Source organism: Wolffia australiana, chromosome 2 (assembly GCF_029677425.1).
Source record: "Wolffia australiana isolate 7733 chromosome 2, ASM2967742v1".
NCBI classification, from domain to species: domain Eukaryota; kingdom Viridiplantae; phylum Streptophyta; class Magnoliopsida; order Alismatales; family Araceae; genus Wolffia; species Wolffia australiana.
Window position 1 is genome coordinate 4,758,759 of NC_135836.1, and position 22,068 is coordinate 4,780,826.

General features: G+C 37.7%; 1 protein-coding gene across 6 annotated transcripts; it reads right to left on the reverse strand.

Annotated features, from left to right (window-relative positions):
• Positions 1-1,719: 1,719 nt before the first annotated feature.
• On the reverse strand, positions 1,720-10,319 carry CRK3 (CDPK-related kinase 3). 6 transcript variants are annotated; one of them, XM_078591752.1, is made up of 15 exons: positions 10,114-10,319; positions 9,954-10,015; positions 9,793-9,853; positions 9,631-9,692; positions 9,146-9,368; positions 8,276-9,049; positions 7,888-8,018; positions 7,331-7,372; positions 7,119-7,227; positions 6,949-7,027; positions 6,114-6,410; positions 5,372-5,481; positions 4,041-4,301; positions 3,295-3,462; positions 1,720-1,922 (listed from the first exon to the last, which is right to left on the reverse strand). In XM_078591752.1, exons 6-15 carry the CDS (start codon positions 8,879-8,881, stop codon positions 1,785-1,787), a joined length of 1,941 nt encoding a protein of 646 aa, XP_078447878.1. In that variant the 5' UTR covers positions 8,882-9,049; positions 9,146-9,368; positions 9,631-9,692; positions 9,793-9,853; positions 9,954-10,015; positions 10,114-10,319; the 3' UTR covers positions 1,720-1,784. The 6 variants fall into 6 exon arrangements, with proteins under 6 accessions (XP_078447878.1, XP_078447877.1, XP_078447880.1 ...); XM_078591751.1 differs by lacking the exon at positions 9,146-9,368; XM_078591754.1 differs by lacking the exon at positions 9,146-9,368 and having other exon boundaries at positions 4,041-4,103; positions 4,194-4,301; positions 9,631-9,853; positions 10,114-10,318.
• Positions 10,320-22,068: the final 11,749 nt, after the last annotated feature.

Consider the following 22,068-nt stretch of genomic DNA (forward strand, 5'->3'; position numbering starts at 1 on the left):
CTATAATGAATATGATCTATTAATGAACATGGAGAGATGTAATGTGTGATCGGTTTGCCAGCCACATATATTTGCATCACTATCCTCATCATAAGAGCAATAAATAATGTTATTCAATTGAAATATTATGAATATACTATAAATAGGTGTTTAGATATAATAGTTCAATGTAATAATTTTAATGGCCAACATTATTAAATGACGCTATAAATATAAATATTAATTAATTAATGATGAGTTGAATCCTATCAATTGGTTGATTCCCAACCTGTGGGTTTCCAAGCTACATATCATGTCCTAGAAGATAAAAATGATTATATTCATTCTCTTATGTAAAATATATCATTAGAAGTTTTGTGTATTTAATTCCTTATTTTATTGGCCCCACTGTTAAGTTATGGTATGTCCTGGTGTCAAGCCCTAACCAGTTTTACCAATTAGTACTGATGTATTGAGAAATAATGGGAGAAATCTTCTAAAGTATCCCACTACTCTTGTCCAGGTCCTATTGTGAAACAAAAAAAACTGGCCCAACCTACAAAAAAATACCTTTTTAGAATATTTATCATAAAATAAAATACCCCTGATCTGATATAGTGTTTATCTTTCACATAAATCTTAAAGTATTTTCTCTAATAGGATAAATTAGTTATAAATGTTCAGATAGTTATTGAATCGTGTTGAAAATAGAAATGTCACATTTTTTATTTATCACCTAAATAATCTGTTATGAATGCACATTAGATTAAGTTAACAAAATACCTTAGAAATTGGTCTTGAGGATGAAATTGCTTTATCAATGCTTGTGCAACGTTTTTGATTGATTTGGTATTATTCATATACTGCTACAATTGAATCATATTGATGAGTAGCATACTTGAAATTGATAAACTTATCATCTTCATTATATATTATTTTTCTATTGATTTGGTTTTATGAAACGATGTTAAATTCTGATATTGAGTTCATAAGCTAATATCATGCAGGGAATATCTAGGGTTGAGGAGACATTTATGACATATTCCATTAAGAAAAGTGGTAGTGATTTCTTAATTTGCAAAATACATATTATAAATGGTTTAATTATACACTGGAAAACTTATTTTTAATATGAAAGGACTAATATCTCAACCACTGTCAATGATTGTATCTTAATTATTGTCTAAATAAATACTATTGAGCCATATATTAAGATAATCATTTTGAAAACTCATCCACAATGAGAACAGTTTTTGTGAGGATTACAGGACAAAGACTTTTCTGGTTCCCAGTCCTGATTCACACTTTTCAGCTCTAAAATTTATGATAATTCAGACTTAAGTACATGATAAGTTCGTCTATGTCCCCAGGACAATGTTTATTTATATAAAAAATTATGTTCATGAACTGTAACATTTCCCTCTCTCCCTCACTTTATGACAGATCCGTTCGCACGAAAGGATGAAAAAATAATATATAATGATACACATAAGCCACTGGCGGCGCGCTCTTCCTGGCCACCTTCGCCGGCGCCAACGTCTGGGCGACGCGGCGACGCCGCCCTGGCCTGGCGAAAGTGAGCTGTGCGAATTTGTGCGATGAGCGGTGCGGATTTCCGCACAAATCCGCACCGCACATCGCAAGGAGCTTCTGGTGTGTGTGAAAATTCGCATAGTTGGTGCGAATTTTTGCACTGCACCACACACCCTTTTCTACATCTGGGCAAAGAAAGAGAAAGGATTAAACTCAAGATAATGAGAAATTTTCAAAAAAATAATCCTGCACCAAATTGGGCAAAAATCGTATCAGCGGTGGTTCCTCCCTACTCCGCGGACAGTCACACCATGCAAAAACTTGGTGTATCCCACAAAGCTGAGCTTCCCATCCGACGGCCTGATCCAGTCTCTCAGCGCCCCGTGCGACGTCCATGACAGGTTCAACTCCTACAACAGTGACCATCTTGTTAGTTTTCCAACAATCACATTGCTTCCCGCTATAACTTTCTCTCTCTACATTTCTGTCTCTCTGTCTATATTCAACTCCTACAAAAGTCTCCATCTTGTCACTTTTCAGTAAAGAGAACACTTCCTACTATAACTTTCTCTCTCTACTTGTACTAGCTCTCTCTAGGCTCAACTCCAACAAAAGCCTCCATCTTGTCACTTTTCACACTTGTCACTTTTCAACAAAAGCCTCCAGCAAAGAACTTCACACTAAAACTTTCTCTCTCTACATTTCTATCTCTCTGTCTAGATCTTGTCACTTTTCAACAAGCAAAGAACTTCACATTATAACTTTCTCTCTCTACATTTCTATCTCTCTGTCTAGATCTTGTCACTTTTCTGTAAGCATAACACCTCCCACAATAACTTTCTCTCTTCTTGCACTAGCTCATCACCTTCTATCTACTTGTACTAGCTCATCAGTTCTGATGAAGAATAAATATAAGCCTTTCTCTCTCTATAACCTGTCTTCAAACAAACATCACCCTACTATCTCTTTAAACCCTCCATTTCTATATCTACAGCCTACATATCTGATCTCTCTCTCTACATGTGCAGGGTCGTCAGTTCCACAAAACCACGAACATAACCAAGTTCTCTCAATTATCTCTCTTCCTATCTGTGCAAAACATCACTTCTGCAAAAGTACAGACACAGCTTTTCTCTCCCCATCTCTCTCTCTCTCTCTATCTACCTAAAATCTAGTTATCTCTCTCTCTCTCTCTACCTAAAATCTAGGCATCTCTCTTCATAACCAAGTTCTCTCAATTCTCTCTTCGTATCTGTGTGAAACATCACTTCTGCACAAGTACAGACAAATCCTTTCTCCCCATCTCTCTCTCTCTCTCTATATATATATATCTATCTACCTAAAATCTAGGTATATCTCTTCAAAACCAAGTTCTCTCAATTATCTCTCTTCATAACAGTGCGAAACATCACTTCTGCACAAGTACAAACAAATCCTTTCTCTCCCCATCTCTCTCTCTCTCTATCTACCTAAAATCTAGGTATCTTACTCTCCCTCTATCTACCTAAAATCTAGGTATCTCTCTTCATATCTGTGCGAAACATCACTTCTGCACAAGTACAGACAGCCTTTCTCTCATCCATCTCTCCCTCTCTCTCTATCTCTCTGACCAAGCATCAACATAAGTCTTCTCTTTCAATTATCTCTCTCTTCATACCCATGCAAGTACTAACCTACCCCATCTCAATATCTCTAGATTTCTATCTATCTATCTAATCTATCTATCTATCTCTCTCTTAACGAGCATAAACAAAAGCTCTCTCTCTCTCTCTCTCTTCATACCTGTGCAAGCTCATCCACGGTGATGGGCCGGTTGCCCTCTTCCTCAAAGAACTGAAACGCCGCGCAGGCAATCTGTTCCCAGCACTCGAGGGCTTCCATCTGATACGGGCTCGTGGCTGCAGCGCAGAACTCCGGGAAGCCCATCTTCCTGTATTTCAGCGAGTCCATCTGTCTCACAAGAAAGATCCGAAATAAACCAACTGATGAAATTCATAGAACAAACATAAGTTGGTGATAAACCTTCTCGCCCCGTTGTTTGGGATTTAAGGTTACATTTTTGTTTAGTCTCTAATGACTCGACACCAATGATTAAAAAAGTTGTTGGTATAAGTATGATTCAGAAGGGTTTTTAATAAAAATTAAACCTTGGAGTTTGGTTTGATGTGTAATGTTTTAAACCGAACAATTAAAAAACCTAGAAAGATACATTTTGGGGAGGATTTTATAATGAAAATTACATGTGAGAGTTTGGTTTGGTCTCCACGACTAAACCCCAATTATGAAAAAAAATATGAATGTATATTGAAGAGGGATCAAAAATAAAAATCAACTGTTCCAGTTGGGTTTGGTTTCCAATGACTCGACCCTTATGATTCAAAGTAACTATGTACTGGAGAGGCTTTATTTGGAAAATTAAGGGTTTGACTATCGTTTAGCCTCCAATAACTCAACCCCCATGATTTAATAGACATATAAATATCAGTAAGTTGAGAATATCGATTTGAGAGGGTAAATAAAGAAATTACCGAGTTCAGAACATCGGCGACCCTTGCCTCCTCCATGGCACTGGTTGCATTTTGCAGAAGTGCCTGCAAACATGGCTTTTTGGTTGGTTCAAGATTTTGCCAAAATAACTCATTAAGAATTGACGAAGAAGAAGAAGAATTACAAAGCCATACCTTTTGGAAGTTTTCAAGGGAGACCCAACCCTCTTCGCCTGGATCTAGCAAGCTGAACTGGGATCTCAGGAAAACTAGTTCATCCTCCGTCAGAGCTTTTGACAGAGCCTACAAAAAGAGTACTTGGATATTTTTAATGTAACCCCATTAGAAATCTGATTTTAAGGATTTAAGCAACTACACAAAATTAGAAGATCCTACACCCTCTCAAGAGTGGTATTTCAATCATTTTCACCCATCCTTTCTCAGGCCACACAAACAGGCCATAGAAAACCTGATCAACAAGATTTAAGAAAAGCTACAATATAATATGACCCTAGACCCTCCCCTGAGTTTGGTTCGACCCTACAATCGTGAAGAAGTTGAAGAGCGGGCCAGTTGGTCTCCACTCTCTTGAAGTCTGTCTCTTCTGCTTGGTCATCTCTCAACTCCCCGCAATCATATCTCAATATCTGAATTTCCAGCTATACCCACAGGATTAATTATTTTCGCAATCTCTCTTTCCTCTCTCATCATCTCAGACTACCCCTCTGATAAGAACCTCATTCTAGGTTTGTATCGGGAGGGGAGTAGAGGCCGAGGCAAGGTAGAAATTCCCAGGGTAGGAGAGTAGAAACAGGAATGACAGGAAGGGTCGAACAGAGAAGGCAGGGATCGACCAGGGACGAGCCGCCCCGATGATGTCGTGAAGAGTTGATGATCGCAGGGACAGTGATTATCAGAGACTAGAAGAGAACCGAACATCGACGGTAGGGATCGCGTTAGAGAGGAGCCGGCTGAAGATCCGGTGAGATGATCACGGGGATAGGGGGTTGTTGGATGGTCAAGGGAATGGGACCGAGACATGGAAGATTGAGATACTGAGTAAAGAGGCCTATCTTACCTTAAGTCTTGACTGTGCTCCTCAAGGGAGGGCTACACATATTTATAAGAAAAGGAAGCAATCTACCCTAAAATCGGATGACTAAAGTGCCCCTAATGGGTGAAAATGCCTAAGATACCCTCAGGGGTAGAGGATCGTATCACCCTCCTCTTCCAATAAGAATATCAAAGTTTCTACCACAATAAGTTTTGAAAAGCTTGATAAGTGAACTCAAGAAGGCCAAATAAATGAGATAAATACTCAATTTCAGAAAAACACATTGACAAAAGAAAGAAAATCAAAGTGAGTGATATACCTTTAATGCAGCTCGTTTAAAAGGTGTGGCTCGAAGGTAAGATTTCACCAGTTTGTAAGTCAGTATATCTAAAGGCACTGGGCGTCGTTCATCACGGAGCCAAGGATGCGCTGCACAATACGAAATATTCAACATTTGAAACAATTAAGTAGCGGTCGGGAGATCTAATGTCCAAGTAGTTTTTACCTAATGAAATAACCCTTGGGACAGACTTCTCCTCTCAAAGATCTCCCAAATAAGAAAATCAATCCGATGGGATCAAAAGATTTGATCAAACAATTAGCCCTGATTTGATCACTTCCCTATTACAGGGGGTCGAGAACAATCAGGTTGGATTGAAAGATTAGGTCAATGGATTGGTTCTAATCGAGATCAAGTCGATGTGAAAAAAGTTTTTTGAACCCTAAGGGAAGTGATGAAATTTCATTGCATTTTGTCATTGACCAAACAATCCAATCACAATCACGGCTATCAATTGAATCCGATCTTCAATTCTGATCTGACCCCCTAGCCAACCCCTATTCCCAATAGGGGCCAAAGATTAATCTGACTCTTGGTCATGTCAATCCAATCACAACCAAGGCCAATGGATCAAATCTTTTGATCCGATATGATCCAATCTCTGAGCCTTCAATCAAATATAACATATTTCAAGGGTAAAAATGCTTCATTCCCATGATATCCACGACGAGACAACAGGAAAAAATAATATCAATCCAATAAGAGTAGCACAAAGCCATACTCAGAGCTTGAGCTGCAGTCAATCTTTTCCGGTAGTCCTTATTCAGCAGTCTTTTAACGAAGTCTCTGGCTTCTGGAGACACCGACGGCCAAGGAGAATCATCGAAATTAGGTTCGGCTCTTAATACGGCACGAAAAATTCCTGATTCCGTCCGAGCCCAGAATGGTCTACTTCCACACAAGAGGATATATGTTATGACACCAACGCTCCAAATATCTGCTTCCATGCTGTATGATCTGTGAAGAACTTCGGGTGCAACATAATAAGCGCTCCCAACAACATCATTCAGCCTTTCATCTGCAAAAACCAAGGGATAAGGACTCTCGAACCTTTCTCTCAGATTTCCCCTCAACATTTCAACACGTCAAATAAATCAATTAATTAATCTATAAAATGAGCAACTAAAAAAGAAAAAATCAGAATAGGGCCTTGTAAATAAATTAATAAACAAGGGCTAATAACTCTTTCAGCTCTGTCAGTCTTTCAAGTTCCTCAACAACCATCTCAAAAGGTATAAAAAAAATCATTAATAAAATGTCGAACTACAAACAAAAGGTGACGACTATGACAGGTCCTGGTAAATAAACTGATTAAAAAATACAAGGGATAAAGACTATTTCAGAACTCTCTCAGCTTTTCGAGTTGCTCAAGAACCATTTCAAAATGTATAAATAAATAAATAAATCTTGGAACTCGAAACAAAAGTTAACAAAAATAAACCAAGGGATAAGGACTCGTTCCGCTCTCTCTCAGGCTTTTGAGTTCCTCAACAATCATATCAATCGTGGAACTAAAAAAAAGGTAACGATCAGCATTGGGCGTTGTTGATAGTCACCTGGTTTGATAAAATCGGAAAGCCCAAAATCAATTAACTTCATAGGGGCTTTTTCTTCCTTACTGGTGAATAGAAAATTCTGCCAAAAAAGCCAACAGAAGAATTTCAGATCGAAGGACAAATATTACTTCAAAAAAAGTTTGAAGATTTCGACAAAAAGAATTTCAAACCTCTGGCTTTAAGTCTCGATGAACAACACCCTGAAGGTGGCAAAAAGAAACCACGTTTAGAATCTGGATGACAATCTCTTTTGCGTCATTCTCTGAATAGCGACCACCTCTGCAAGTGCAACGGATGATTAATTCAACAGACAAATATCAAACCGCCCAAGCCACAGATTCAAGTTGGAATTATAACTAGAAGAAAAGAACAAGACATATACCTGGATAAAATTCTATCCAATAACTCTCCCCCCTCACACAACCTGAAGAAATACAGAAAGGCAAATAATTAATAAGACAACATGAATGCCCATGCGTAAACTTTTTTTTGAAAGAAGAATACCCATGCGGAAACTATGTTAAAGAAAGATGAATTTTTGAATTACAACAAATTTGGTCTATACTTATGTACTTTTAAGATGGATTTTAAAACTTTATGAATAAATCAAATACTCGAAGAGGAAAAACTTCTTATGATGACCTCTAGTTCGACATCCATAAAAAATTTACAGAAAGCACGTTACCATAGCTGGACAAAAGTCTATTTCAATGGGAGTCCACATCATCACAGCTGGTCTACATGTATCAAAGAACCAGATGGAGACATTTTTCAAAGCAGAACCGTTGGGAAAATGGAACAGCAAATAAAAAATATCTTATTCCAACACAGATGGTCTTCGCATTACACGCACGACAGATAATATTTTACTCATAAGTTCGGTTCTAGTCAGGGTCCTGAAACAAACTGCAAACATAAAAAGAACAAGACACAACATACTCCATTATTATGTAGACGTTAAGTGCATCCTCACATGCATCATAAAACTTGGCCAAATGTTTATGGCCAGATAAAGCCTTCAAGATCTTCACCTCCCTCCGAACATCTTCAATCGATATTGCTGTTGTCATCTGAAATTCCATAAAATGTCCATCAGTTGACAAAAGAAAACAGGATACGATCGACAATCAATCAATCAATCAATCAATCCAGTTAATAATCTAGAAAACTGTTTACAGTAAATGCAAACCTAAGGTCATCTAAAGATTGCATCTCACAAGGCGGGAGATTTCGGCATTTGATTCCGATCAGTAAAATGTTTAAGAACACACAAAACCTCTGCTTCACCTTCTCCGTTCAAAGAAAAGAGGGGCCAATTTGGCATTACCTTGGCTTTAGAGATGATCTTGACAGCAACAAGCTGACCCTTAAAGTCCCCCTTCTTCACCCTGGCAGAGCAAGTATGGCCAAAGTGCCCCCTCCCAACCTCCTTCCCCAAATCATATTTTGCTGCAAAATTCATTCCATAGCCAAAGCTCTTGTCCAATGCCCTTTCCTGCCCAGCTGAGCCATTCTCATTCCCTTCGCCGTCGGCGGCGGCAGCGGCGGTGGCGGCGATATCCTCTGGGATGGGCCCTTCCTTGGGTCTTCTCCGGCCCTGCCTCTTGGCAATTGACGCCCTTATGTGCTTTGCCGGTGACGGCGGAGGGAAGGGCCACCGGAAAATCCTCTGCGGCGTCGACCTCGCCGGCGACGGCGTAACGCCGGGCCGAAGCGGGCTCGGTGACCCGCCATGAGGGAACGGGCTCGGCCATGGGCTCGTTGACCCGTGCGGCGACGGGCTCGGCCACGGGTGCCCCGAAGACGACGACGACGGGTGCACTGGGGTCTTCTTCCCTGACACTGCCGGGCGTAGTGGCGTCTTCCGTCCTCCCATTCCGTCATCCTCTTCATCCCTCGCCACGGGAACCCCCTTCCCGTAGCACTGCCCCATCTCCTCCTCCCCTTCTTCTCGTCTCTTCAACCACTTCCTTCGATTAAACCCTTCAAGAACTGTTGAGATTCAATCCGAGGAAGGCCGATCTGCCCCCATCCGATTCAATTCAGCCGGTAGATTTCAAAATCGGACGCATTCTCCAGCACAATCAACCTTGATCGGACCCTGGAGATGCCCAAATTGTGGAAATCAGAGATCTTGAGATCAGTATGAAGACAACGGCGATGATCGAAATCGGATGCATCCCTCCGGAACAATCACCTCGATTGAGCCCTAGAGACTAAGAAACAGTCTAAATCGGAGATGTCGAGATCGATGAAGAGCGGGAAAGGCAGAGCAGACGAAGACGACGACGATGATGAGAAATCCTCCAGATTCAGACGGTAGATTTCAAAACCGAATGATTCTTCCTGCACAATCACCTCGATGGAATCTTGGCGACACCAGTAAAATCAAAATCGGAGATTTCGAGATCGGCAGAGAGCTGGAAACACAGAGCAAATGAAGAACGACGAAGATGATGAGAAATCTTCCAGATTCAGACAGTAAGTTCAAAAATCAAATGCTTCTTCCGTCAGAATCAACTTGATCGAAACCTAATATCTCCCGCACAGCCAAAATCTGAGATCAAGAGATCGTCAGAGAGCTGGAAACGCAGAGCAAATGAAGAACGATGACGGCGGTGAGAAATCCTCCAGATTTAGACGGTAAATGTCAAAATCAAAAGCTTCTTCCGGCTCAATCACCTCGATGGAGCCCTAGCAATTCCCGAACAGCCAAAATCTGAGATAACGAGATCGGCAGAGAGCTGGAAACGCAGAGCAAATGAAGAACGATGACGGCGGTGAGAAATCCTCCAGATTTAGACGGTAAATGTCAAAATCAAAAGCTTCTTCCGGCACAGTCACCTCGATCAAGCCCAAGCAACTCCGCACAGCCAAAATCTGAGATCTCGAGATCGTCAGAGAGCTGGAAACACAGAGCAAATGAAGAACAACGACGGAGATGAGAAATCCTCCAGATTCAGACAGTAGATTTCAAAATAAAATGCTTCTTCCGGCACAATCACCTCGATCGAGCCCTAGCAACTCCCGCACAGCCAAAATCTGAGATCTCGAGATCGTCAGAGAGCTGGAAACACAGCAAATGAAGAACGACGACGGCGATGAGAAATCCTCCAGATTCAGACAGTAGATTTCAAAATAAAATGCTTCTTCCGGCACAATCACCTCAATCGGGTCCTAGACCTGCCGCACAACCAAAATCGGAGATCTCGAGATCGCCAGAGAGCTGGAAACACAGAGCAAACGACGACGACGACGACGACGACGATGAAGAAGCCGATCGAGGAGGAGAAATCGAACGGAACACGGAAAGAGAAGCGAAGTCATGGTCTTCTCTGGATCGTCGAGATGGCACTGACATCGCCGTTTCGTCCCCAACGTAGTAAATGTAGCATTAAATTCGCGGGCTCCACCGTCGATCTGCGTCTCCGATTCATCCGCGGACGAATCTCCGCCGTCCGAAAAACGTTGACTTTTTGGTTGACTTTCCTGCCATTTGATTACGTAAACGGTTATTAAACGGATTATTAAAACCGATCTTGGTCAACGACTAATGTTGACCGATTTAGCCCTTTGACCAGGTCGGTCAATGTCCAAGTGGTATAGTCGTCAGGGGCGCATAATTCGCTAGATGGTGATTGAACAACAGGTCAATCCAACCGTCGGATCTTCTTGATTATGATTTCTTTCTTGATTAGCTGATATTAATTGATTTTTTCTAAATTATTCTTGATTTTTTAGTTTATGTCAAAAAAACAATACAGGTGCTAGTGCTCCTATTGATTGCTTCTTGGGAGTGGGCTTATCTCCTTTCATCTGAGACATATGGCTCATGTGGAATTCAATGTATTTTATATAACTTAAAAGTTTATGTTTCCATATAGTTTTGGGTTAGTTCAGATTGATTGGGACGTTGAATATTGAATTTAGCTACTCCATGTATGATTAATTATGGCATAATCTTTTCGTCCTTAAATATTTTTTAGAAGTTATTGATTTGTGTTTCATTGTTATCATCTCTCCGTCATAGGTGTTAAAAAGTAAAGTGCATGAATAATTAAACAATACACTGGTGGCCTACGGAAGAGAGGAAATAAATAAATATGGAGATCATTTATGATTTATCAAGATTTCACATTTTGAACTGCCTTGTGTTAGTTGGGGTGTGGATATCAAGATTTCACATTACATTAAGCAAACACCGTCTGAGATCCGATTAAAAACACTTTTTTGTCTAAAAATAGTTAAAAATCTATTCCACTTGATTTTTATGCGAAACATCTTTTTAGTTGTAAGAACAAGAAATTTAAGGAAGGTCATGATTCAAATTTAAGTTACATTTCAACACGTTTTTTTAAGGTAATGATCATTTTCACATGGAACGAAGTCTTCAAAATTACTAGATAGCATAATAATGTAGTGCATAACTTGGGACTGCATTTGCATATGAATTTGAATCCCTTTTTTTTCAATGAAATGGTCAGAGCATGAGAAACATTCAGAGTTTGGCTCAACGAAGAAGGTGGGATAAACTATGTACTATAGATAACATAAAAAATTCTTAATCTTTTTGCAAAATTGAGATTAGCTTTTTGGAATGAGGGGTTGAGATAATAACAAACCAAAAAGGCTTATAAACTCCATAATAGAACAGGTTAATACAACAAACAAGTTAATGCTAGTTACCAAATTAACTGTCTTAAACATTATGGCTCTTCAACAATGAGGAGTTTCCAATCTTTCCTCACAGATGGATAGTGTGGCATCATGTCTTCAGCTATGGCTGTAATGACACTGATAAAATCATCATCAGTCTAGTAAAAAATGAATAATAAATATCAAGAATAATCATTACCAGCCCTTGGCATGTAAAATAGTTAAACCAAAGAATGTGGCAACAGAATGATGATGACTCATCAACAAGTGTCTGACTATTCACATGATGAATATTATATGGCGATCAACCTTACTACACTTCCAAGGTATGTTTAAGTATATCAAAATAATATTCATTTTTATTATCATGTGATGTATATAATAAAGTCCTTGAATACATGCCTCGACTTAGTAATCTATGATGTCATCATAATATAATGAATGATACCCCAAACATTGAACTATCTGTGAAGAATAACACAATCTCATCCTTCTTATTTGACAATCTAGGAGTTCCGTGTGAAATTTAAAGGCCAGTTTTGTCCCTATATCTCTCTCCATTATGTATATGAACCCTCTAATTTATAAATGGACATCTCTATTATAGTGAATTCATCTCAGAATTTCTTCTACATTTGTAGGATGAGTAAAAAAAGTAGTTTTTGAGATCCAAAAGTATTTCTTGGAGTCTATCATTGATCATAGTTAGCAGCGAGAGAGAAGTGGAGGGGCTCTCACATTATTCCAAATCATCTTGATACTTCCAGAATACAAGGATGTATGGTGAGTATTATCAAGCAGACGTTGTCATCTTCTCCTTAATATTTTTCCATATACATTCATACATCTACATAAATTCATCCAAATCTATCCATCACATCTACATTCATCTCATCCATCAGTATCCTCCACCGTGCCCACTTATTCCAATTTTTATAAATACTTATTACACATACCAATCAGTAAATATCACCTTCTCAGCTTATTTTATTTATGATCAGATAAAGTATATCGATTCTCATCTCCTAATCCCCAGTTAAGATAGCATTAAGACTTAATAATCATTCATTGTGGGGATGACCCTTCCTCATCACTAGCTGATAAAAAATAACATGTTATTTTTAATAGTTATATCACTCATTAAAAAAGTTTATTTTCCTTAAAATGATCACAAATACATGATTTTTAAGCTTAAAAATACTTTATTATATTTTTTATAATAATACTCTCTTTTTCCAAATATCTGATATTTCCAAGAATTTTTGACACTGACTTAAAGAATTAATTAATTTAATAAGTTATAAATAATTTTTAGGGATTAAATGCATTTTTAATTTAATCCCCTCCACTAAAGGTCAAAATTAGATTCATTCAGATGTGAACCAATGACTTGTTTGAGCCAATGATTGACTCCTTGAAAGAATTAACCAAAGCACTTATTTAATATGATTTTAGAATAAAAATTAAATTTCATGCAGTAGAATGTGAATATCAATTCATAATTTAATACATGAAACACTAAATGATCTTTTCTCCTTCTACGGAACTGATGCCACTCTCATTTCACTCACAGACAGAGTCCTTCAAGCTTTTCACCTTACCAGCCTCTAGATATATCCAGGGGATCAATGCAAAGATAAATCTCATTTTAAAAACCATAAACCATATTTAAAGATCTTGTATATCTTCTCATCATCTAGTCACACTAGTTGGAGTAAGGTTTTACGGTTGTGGTCTTTGGTAAGTTTTCTGTTTCAAAGTTTTATTTCTTAAAAATTACTAAAGAAAAGTAGTTTCTTGATTCATTAAATATGCTAAGTTTTTTGTTCTAAAGGATACCACTACATGGGGCTCCTTGTCCTTTCTGGCTCCATTATTTTTGTGCTAGGCTTCAATCAGCTATTATGTCGTTTCCAAATATGTATCATGATGTATGGTCTCAACCATTAATAAGCATACAAAAGCATCATGATCCGTGATTAAGGAGGACACCAAATTAAAATATTATTTTTTGGAAAGAGAATGATGCCACCTTATACAAATAAAAAAGGACTCATTCGAATTCCTCTACATCACAATCTGCTTCATATTCCATTACCTCATCACCCACATGTTCTCACAAACCCAACATTTCATATTCATTAGAATCGATATTGTTTCTGTTGATAACCTTCCTCTTTTAAATGTTACAATTCCTCACCCTGCAAAAAAAGACACTCCGATGGAGAACTTGATGCACATATTGATAAGAATTATTTTGTAAGGCTAGCAATACATGGATATTTTTTATATACAATATGATGCCACCATTCAAGAGAATCATCCCAATACCAATGTGTGGTTCACTTAGATAACCATCTACTTCATCTCTAGTGGATATAGGTACCATTGCAGTGTTTGTTTGCTCTTGATCCATCAATGCAACAATTACTTTTGATCATTTGGCACTTGTAACAAGCCTTTCTTCAAGAATTGGATGTGGATTTGAAGTCAACAAAGTAGGTGTACTTTCAAGCAACCTAAGTACAGATTGAATGATACACTTCTGCTCGCTCATAGGAATAAAATCAAACTTCATATTTGGGTCCAGCATTGTAGCACATATAGCATAGCCTTAGTTTTTGAGATAAACTCGTACACTAATAATTTCTCCTTCGTGGCCACATATGAACTTTGAAGTGGCCTTGATTGTTCAAATCTTAGGGGTTCCTTTCACTTTGAAGAGGATTGTCAAGACCCTCAATTGATGCTTGCAATTTTTTTGACAGAAATTCTTAAGCTCTCAAAATGGTTGATGATTTAACAGACTCGGACTTTGAAATTACCTCAATTATCTCATGAAAATCTTGAATTTCACCTGAAAAAAACTTTATAAAGTCCCACTCTTCATCAATGATGGAACAATTCACTTTATTGGTGTTGATATAGACACTTACCATTTTTTCTCACCCAGGCTCCTTCAATCATATCATATGTTCAGTTCCACATTGCTGGGATATCTTCAATGAATAAATTACTGTTCTCCATGCCCAGTCCCTCGCATATATTTTGCTATTGGTTAAGTCATTGGGGTGAAGCTCCAACTGTAATGACTATTTTACGAAGTCTATAGATAATCTCTATGAATGATTTTGGAATGTTTTCTTCAAGTGCATCTTTCATGTTTCTCAGTACACTCTTGAATTTTATTTTTGGCCACCACATGCCAATATATATATTTTAATGTTATACAATTTAAAAGAATAACTTTATAAACTCTATGAAATATTTTTTTATTATAATTACATACCTAGTTCCTTGAATAGGCTATTGAAGGATATTCGCATCACATATAAGTTTAAAACATGACGGTACATGGTGCATGGTGGTGCTTGTTGAACTTTGAGCCAATATCCTTCAATAGCCTTTCTAAGGTTGCAACCATAGTATTATCATTAATAACATTATCAGTTGTGATTGCAAATACCTACAAAAGGGGGAAAATATTGTTTATTATTCAGTGATTAGGGAGGAATAAGCTAATAAAACATCAATTACCTTGCGAGTCAAATTGTAATATTTCAAAACTGTGTACAATGTATCTTCCACGTATGAGTTCTCATGTGATCCTATTAATTGTTTTACAATGAGAACTCATTAACGCAGCTTCCATTCTAATAAATTGTCATCCCAGAAATAGCCACACAGTTTGTTCTACTCTAAGTCTCCAATGAAATTGGATATTTTAATAGGGCTAAATTCCTCTGTAAATTGTGATTTATATTCTTCAAAACTTTCATGAGATACACAGTGTACTGTATTGTCACTTGGAAGCTACACATTCTCAAAAGTCCTGACACATTTTTTTTGAATTTTGGATGTTCAATTATCGATAATGGCATCTCAGTACTGATGATGAGATCAAATGGTTTCAATTTGTACATGATTTTATGGGACTTATAAATGAAGAATACTACCGACATTCAATATCAATGAAATTAAGCAAATAAATAATATGTGATATAGCTTGTCTCCACTCAAATCCATGAACAGAAGTAGATGATACTTGAAAGATGGGCAAGAAGAGGTTGGGAGAAGAGATGAAACAGTGATGGCATTGATGGTGGCACTATTGTGAGTGGCGGCAGTAGGTGGTGGCAACACATTAATGTTGGCGGCGATGACGAGCAATGACGTGTGCAAGATCTTCCCTTAGAAGCTAAAGAAAGTGGAAAATGATTTCTTCTCGGATCTACAATCTGAATGCAATATCTTCTAGTATTTATTTATTTGATTTTTATTTTGGTTTTCTGTGTGGACTAAAACCTGTACTGAAATTTTCATAAACCCGTGAAACCCAAACCGAAGTCATCGGTTCAGTCCAGTTTTATGGACATTCAGTGAAAAATGGTGAACTCTAAGTGAGAGGAGTGCTTATAGAATTATAGAAGAAGGGGGAAGTGTATATTTGGCTATCATGGACATCTAAAAGGGGTCCCTTCTACTTTTACATAATATCTAGCTTTCATAGAAGTCCTTATAATTTAAAGGTATCCCCGAATGACCTCCTAGGCCAATGTTTGAGTCCAGTTCATAACTTTAATAGCCCAGTAACACTTATCAGCCAAAAATTTTAATTAACTATATTAGAGTATTGATAACTTGCATCCTTACTCTGAAATTCAGGCCTAAGTTAACCATTTCAAGGTATTTTAATCATGAAATTGATGCATGTTATTATGTTGTGTGGTCATTTTAAGAGGATCTTACTATTTAGAAGGGAGTTCCCAAAACTTCATTTAAAAAAGAGATTTCCCTTTCGTTTTTAAGGAATTCATGCATTCAAGGACTTAGGAAGCCTCTTCAGTAAATACTTCTTCAGCCAGATGTTAAAGTTTATGTCAAATGTCATCATTATTATATATTTTTTAACAAGGTTAAAGTTCTTTTTTTTTATATGCTCAAAATTCCAGGGAGGGGGGATGCAGAACCGTAAAGAAAAGAGCTAATGAGAGGCACATATTAGTGCTCCATTGAGTGACATGGTGCAAGGAGAGGTGTGCAGATTGAATCCGATGGCAGGCAGACTCAAGGCGACGGCGGGCAGACTCGACTAACTTCTCCCGCGCGTTCCTTTACTTTCTTTCTTTTGAGTAAAATTGTAAAAAAAGGGGTAGGGCCAATGTGTCTACGTCCAAGCCGTTGGGTCCCTCAAAAGGGAGATCCGACGGCCGAAAACCCATGGAACCCCTCCCCTCTAATACGCTGTTCTTCGTTTAGTTGAATCATCCCCGTTTTTTTTTTTGAGTTTCTTGGTGGAGACGCGGTCAGAAAACCAGCTCCCTTCGCCTGGCGGTGATCCTTGGGGCCCTTGTGACGCGATCGGAGAAGAAAAACTCCACCGGCGAGTCACTCAAACCCCGGGTACGTGAAACCCTCCGGACAAATTACCTTTGCCTCTCCTTGTGTCGTCCTTTTACCTCAACCTCGATTAGCATCGAGGAGGTTCAAGAAGAAACTTGGGAGAAGGTTATCGGTGAGAAATCCGAGAGGAGCACGCTAGATGAACTAGAATTTCCGTTTTTTTTCTTTAATAGGCCCTTCATTTACATCCACATTCTCGATCGCGTATCTTCTCCTCATTCCACGATTTCTCTGTCGTTTTCCATCCGATTCGCGCGATCTTGGGCTCGACAGAATGTTCGTTTCATCTCTTTTCTATCTAAACATATACATTGCCCAATATCAGCTCACCTATTCTTCTTCTCCAATTGCTTAAAAAAAATCAATACCGATATCCGACGTTTTTTTTCTGATTTCGACACTAACTCCCCGAGGATTCGACCTGTACTCACCACCATGCTGAGTCATTAGTTCAGTGAGTCAGAATTATAATTTGACACTAGAGCGTGTATTCTAATCGCAATTAGAATTCACACGACTGCGCGCTTGCATTTGTCAAGTATGGATTAATTATTTAGAGATTAAGTTAACCCAAACAATATGTTAAGTTTCTAGCCTATGGGGTGCAATGCTATGCCTTGTGCTATGGAAGAAATATAGTAGTAAATAAATTCTCTCATGGGCCCTTTACTTTCATCCACCTAATAAATATGTTAAATATTTTATTTGCATGAGACACCCAAATGACTCAGAGAATGATTAGCCCTCAATCCCTAATCGATGACTCTAATTATGATAGATCCATAAGTGAGATCATTGTATAATATCATCTCCAATATCTCCAATACTTTTGCCATAAATTTAATGATTCTCCTTGCGCAAGTCAATCTCATCTAATATCAAGGATTTATGATCCCATCTTGTCCACTCAATCATCTTTTCATATGTCTTCCTAATCCTATTTTAATGATATAATAGAGGGTGGGACTCATCACTCCATCTTAAGTATCCATTGATATGAAATATTAATATACATGTTTAAAAAATAGTGATAAAATTATTATGATCTAATGAGAATTCACTAAGTTTATTATTATGTTCTTGTATGTATTGAAGGACTTCATTACAAGTATCAAACGAGTATAAGAATAAAATATTTATTCAAATGAGCATATACATGGAGTGGAATTGTGATTGGCTTGACACCTATATGATATCTATAAAACAATGTAAACCATAGAATGTAAGGGCCGATTTATCATATGAATAAAATTTTCAGATTTAATTGGTAAAAGGCCTATAAATTAAATGTATCTAACCCCTTAAATATGTCTACAACAGGTCAGAAGATGTTATTTGATGCTAGAAACCACACATCAAAATACCATTAAAACACTACTTACTTTAGTCATTTCGTAGCTCCACACGGTGATTCTAACATAAGATTAAATGAAGATTTTTGTGCCAATAATTGGATTTTTTGGGAACTTTGAGAATCCACACCCTCATTTGATTCAATGAGTGGATTTTAGTTCCAATCATTGAGGTTTTTTAACAAATTCAAGGGCACAGGTCAGCAAGGCATTGAAGTTCATTTTAAATACAGATTTTGGTATAGAATCTATTATGTTGCCTATATATAGGCAACTAGTGAAGTTTATTTTAACCTTAGACTTGTTGGGCATGTGACAGTGAGATTAGCGTGATCATCTATTTCTTAACTATCATTTATTCATCCTTTATCCTAGGTTATCCTTCAAGAAATGCCTAGATTTTAACTTTCATGCATCTCTGCTTGTACATACCCATATTTTGCTACTACTAACGATGAGAAATTTGCATCTCTCATTCCACTCTCTTGCCACAGACTATTCGCCACCATTTCTGTCCGAAACAATGATGGTAAAACCAGCTCCACTCCTCTCGCTTGATGCAAAATAAGCATGTTCACCATGATCCACCATTACTCTGCTCTACGAAAGGGCCTAAGGTATCTGATCGACTTAGGTGAGCCTATGTAAACCATGATCAGCTCTTACTAAGGTACTTTGTTGTTGCTATCAGTACCAACTTAGGTGACTACCGACCCAGTTGAACCATGGTCAGTTGCTGTCAATGCCAACTTAGGTGAACCTATTGACTTCAGTCCACACTATCATTTTTATAGTTCAATCTTGACTAGGTCCAATTACAGAGAATGGTCATTCATGTGCCAACAATGTGTTGGCCTCATGCAAATACTGACCCAAACAAGTCATCCATTTTTGTAAACCCAACATGGTCTTCTTATTAGCCATTTTCAACAGACAAAGGGGATCCTTCTTAGATCATTAACTAGCAAGTGTGTGCTCCAAGCATACTTCATGCCTAGACTTTAGTGTGAGGCCCCTAATCTGTTTGGGTTTTTCATCGCAATGATTGTACACTCAACACTACATCAGTGGTGTTTTTGTCATGGTGAAGCTAGGGAGCTCTAATGCACGTGCCTTGTCAGCATTGCACACAACAATGAGGGCATTTTTCTCGGCACAATGTTGGGAATGTCTCACAAGGATAGGGCATCTTTCTACAAATGTGCAAGAGAAGAAGCGGCATGGTGCCTCCTTGTCCACAACAAGGGTTACTGGTGTTGAAAGGTTTGGGTTCCCCTTAGGTGGAGGTCCTAAGCGGGGTGCGATGCACCATGGCAGGATTGACAACGAGTGATTTAAGACCATGGCGGGATAGACTCCCGATTATGGTGATTTAAGACCAATATAAGGATATATACAACATGAGGGATGAGAAAAATATGATTCTCAAAGGAGGTGCTTTACCTTATTGCTAAAGGCAATACAAGGATATACCCAAACATTATGGTGTTGAAGCTTACAACACCTTTTGATTTCACAAAAGTGGTATGGTTCACATCTAAACATCATCTCTTAAATGGTATAGAGCAAATGTACCTAGATACATGAACTTGAAGGGCCAAGTGGTCATTATAGTGTGCCAATATGTAAGTATGGTTATTCAGTTCGAGGTGGAGGGACTTTAGGAATTTCTGACTGAACTACCTAGTCTCTTAGTAGTTTAGTTATACACACTAGTTTCTAGACTATGTATATTCCGAAAAACTCATGAGCCCAAAAACCAAATCCAATATTATGTTGGATGTGATTTTCGGGACTTCATGAAAATTTATTTATCCATCAATATGTGACTGCCAAGGCAATCATCTCATATGCCTATACTCATGGAATGTCCTGACATAGTTGACTTAACTTGTAAGGTCAATAATTGAAGTCAATGTGACTAACCGATAAATCTTGACTCTATATCTGGGTGATCAAACCTTTAATTCATTTAATTTTTGGAGTGATTGAAATTTGTTTAAACAGTAAAAAAATTACCAATGTATGGTTTCTATTTTTTAGTCAACCCTAAGTGATTTACTTAAATATTGTCAATAGGAAAATATACGTCAAATAAATATTTTATTCTGATACAGAAATTTCTCTAATATAAAGTGAATTTAAATCCAGAATTTTTTGATAGAAATTCAACAAACTGAGACAGATCAATGTCAATTAATTTCTGCTTTTTTCTTTCTAGTCAATCATGCACGAATTTGATGAACCTGGTAAAATAAAGATAGAGGCAAGAAAGGTATGTCTTCTCAATTTCATTAAAAACATAGTCTTTTCAAGTTGCCACCCATCTTAGTCCCCAAAGTAAAGCTTGTTCTTTCCTCTTGGTCATTTCTTCCTTTGTGCAAGGCCTTTAAGAGAAGGATATGGAGAGAGGGAAGAGAAGAAGACTGGAGGTGAGGAAGATAAGAAGATAACAGGAGGAGCCTAACCACCAAGGAGAGGGGGAGAAGAAGAGTACAACATGTCAACGCATTGTTACTTTGAAAATTTCCTCTCTTCCCATATCTAGAATCATAGATTAATAAACATGGGAGATTATAAGCATTTGGAGAGAAACTTTTCAGAGTGAGGAAGAGTTATGATTTAAGAGTGTGCATTGAAGTAGAATAAGAGAAAAAATAATTTCAGTGAAAGAATTTGAGTCATGAAGAGACCCTGGAGAGGAACTTTCATGGTGTGAGGCTATGCACCAAAAAGAACTTAGAATGAAGGAAGTGTGTGGATTAATCTTGTGATTTAATTTCCATCTAGAGTGGTGGGAAAGTTGGTGGATTGTTATTGTTCATGTAGAGAAGATTGCATCGATATAAATTAAGGATTAAACTTATGGAATAAAAAGGATTTAGTGAGCCTTATTTGAAAATTACACTTAGTGGATTGATTGAAGAGTGATCTTTATATCTGGAGGAAAAAAGATCGGGGAAAGAATAGCAACTTAGATTTAGATCATTGTTTAGAGTACCAAGACAAATCTTCAAGATCATTGTTGAGAGGGTTTGTTCGGTGGGTTCTGGTGAAGATGATGTAGTAGGAATGTTGATTCATTGATCAAAAGGGTTGATCAATTAGAGTTAAAATCAAAACTCAAAAGGAATGAAAAAGTTAATTTTTGATTTTAGAACAAAAGTCAAACATGTAGAAAGTGCTTCATATCCATCTTATTCATCTAATATATATTTTTATGGCTTTAATTATATCATCTTTAAAAGGTTTAGGGATATTGTGAGATTTTCGTAGACTAGGCTAAGAGGGCCACTTTCGATACTGAGGATGTGGTAACCATATTCAAGATGGCAAAGGGCCCCAAGAGGAGTCACCTATGCCATCAGAGAATAAAAGGTGGAAGTGACACACATGCCACTAGATCAAGGGGGCTATGGAGTGGTGAGTTCTTCGTCAACTTTTACTTCTATTATAATGGTATAAAGCCCAGTTTTCATCAACCATTAGGGGTTAGGCTTTTATTGAACTATGATAAAGGGTAGCCCTGGGATAAGAGTAAGGGGCTAGGATTAACTTATATAAAAATCACTGTGTCAATCATTCATCTCCATTTCACGAGATAGGCAAACACTCCTCTTGGAAATTAATTTTACTTTTATAAAAAAATCAAATACCAAATTCACCCGCCTTTTGGTATATAAACCAATAACACTAAGTATACATTGTT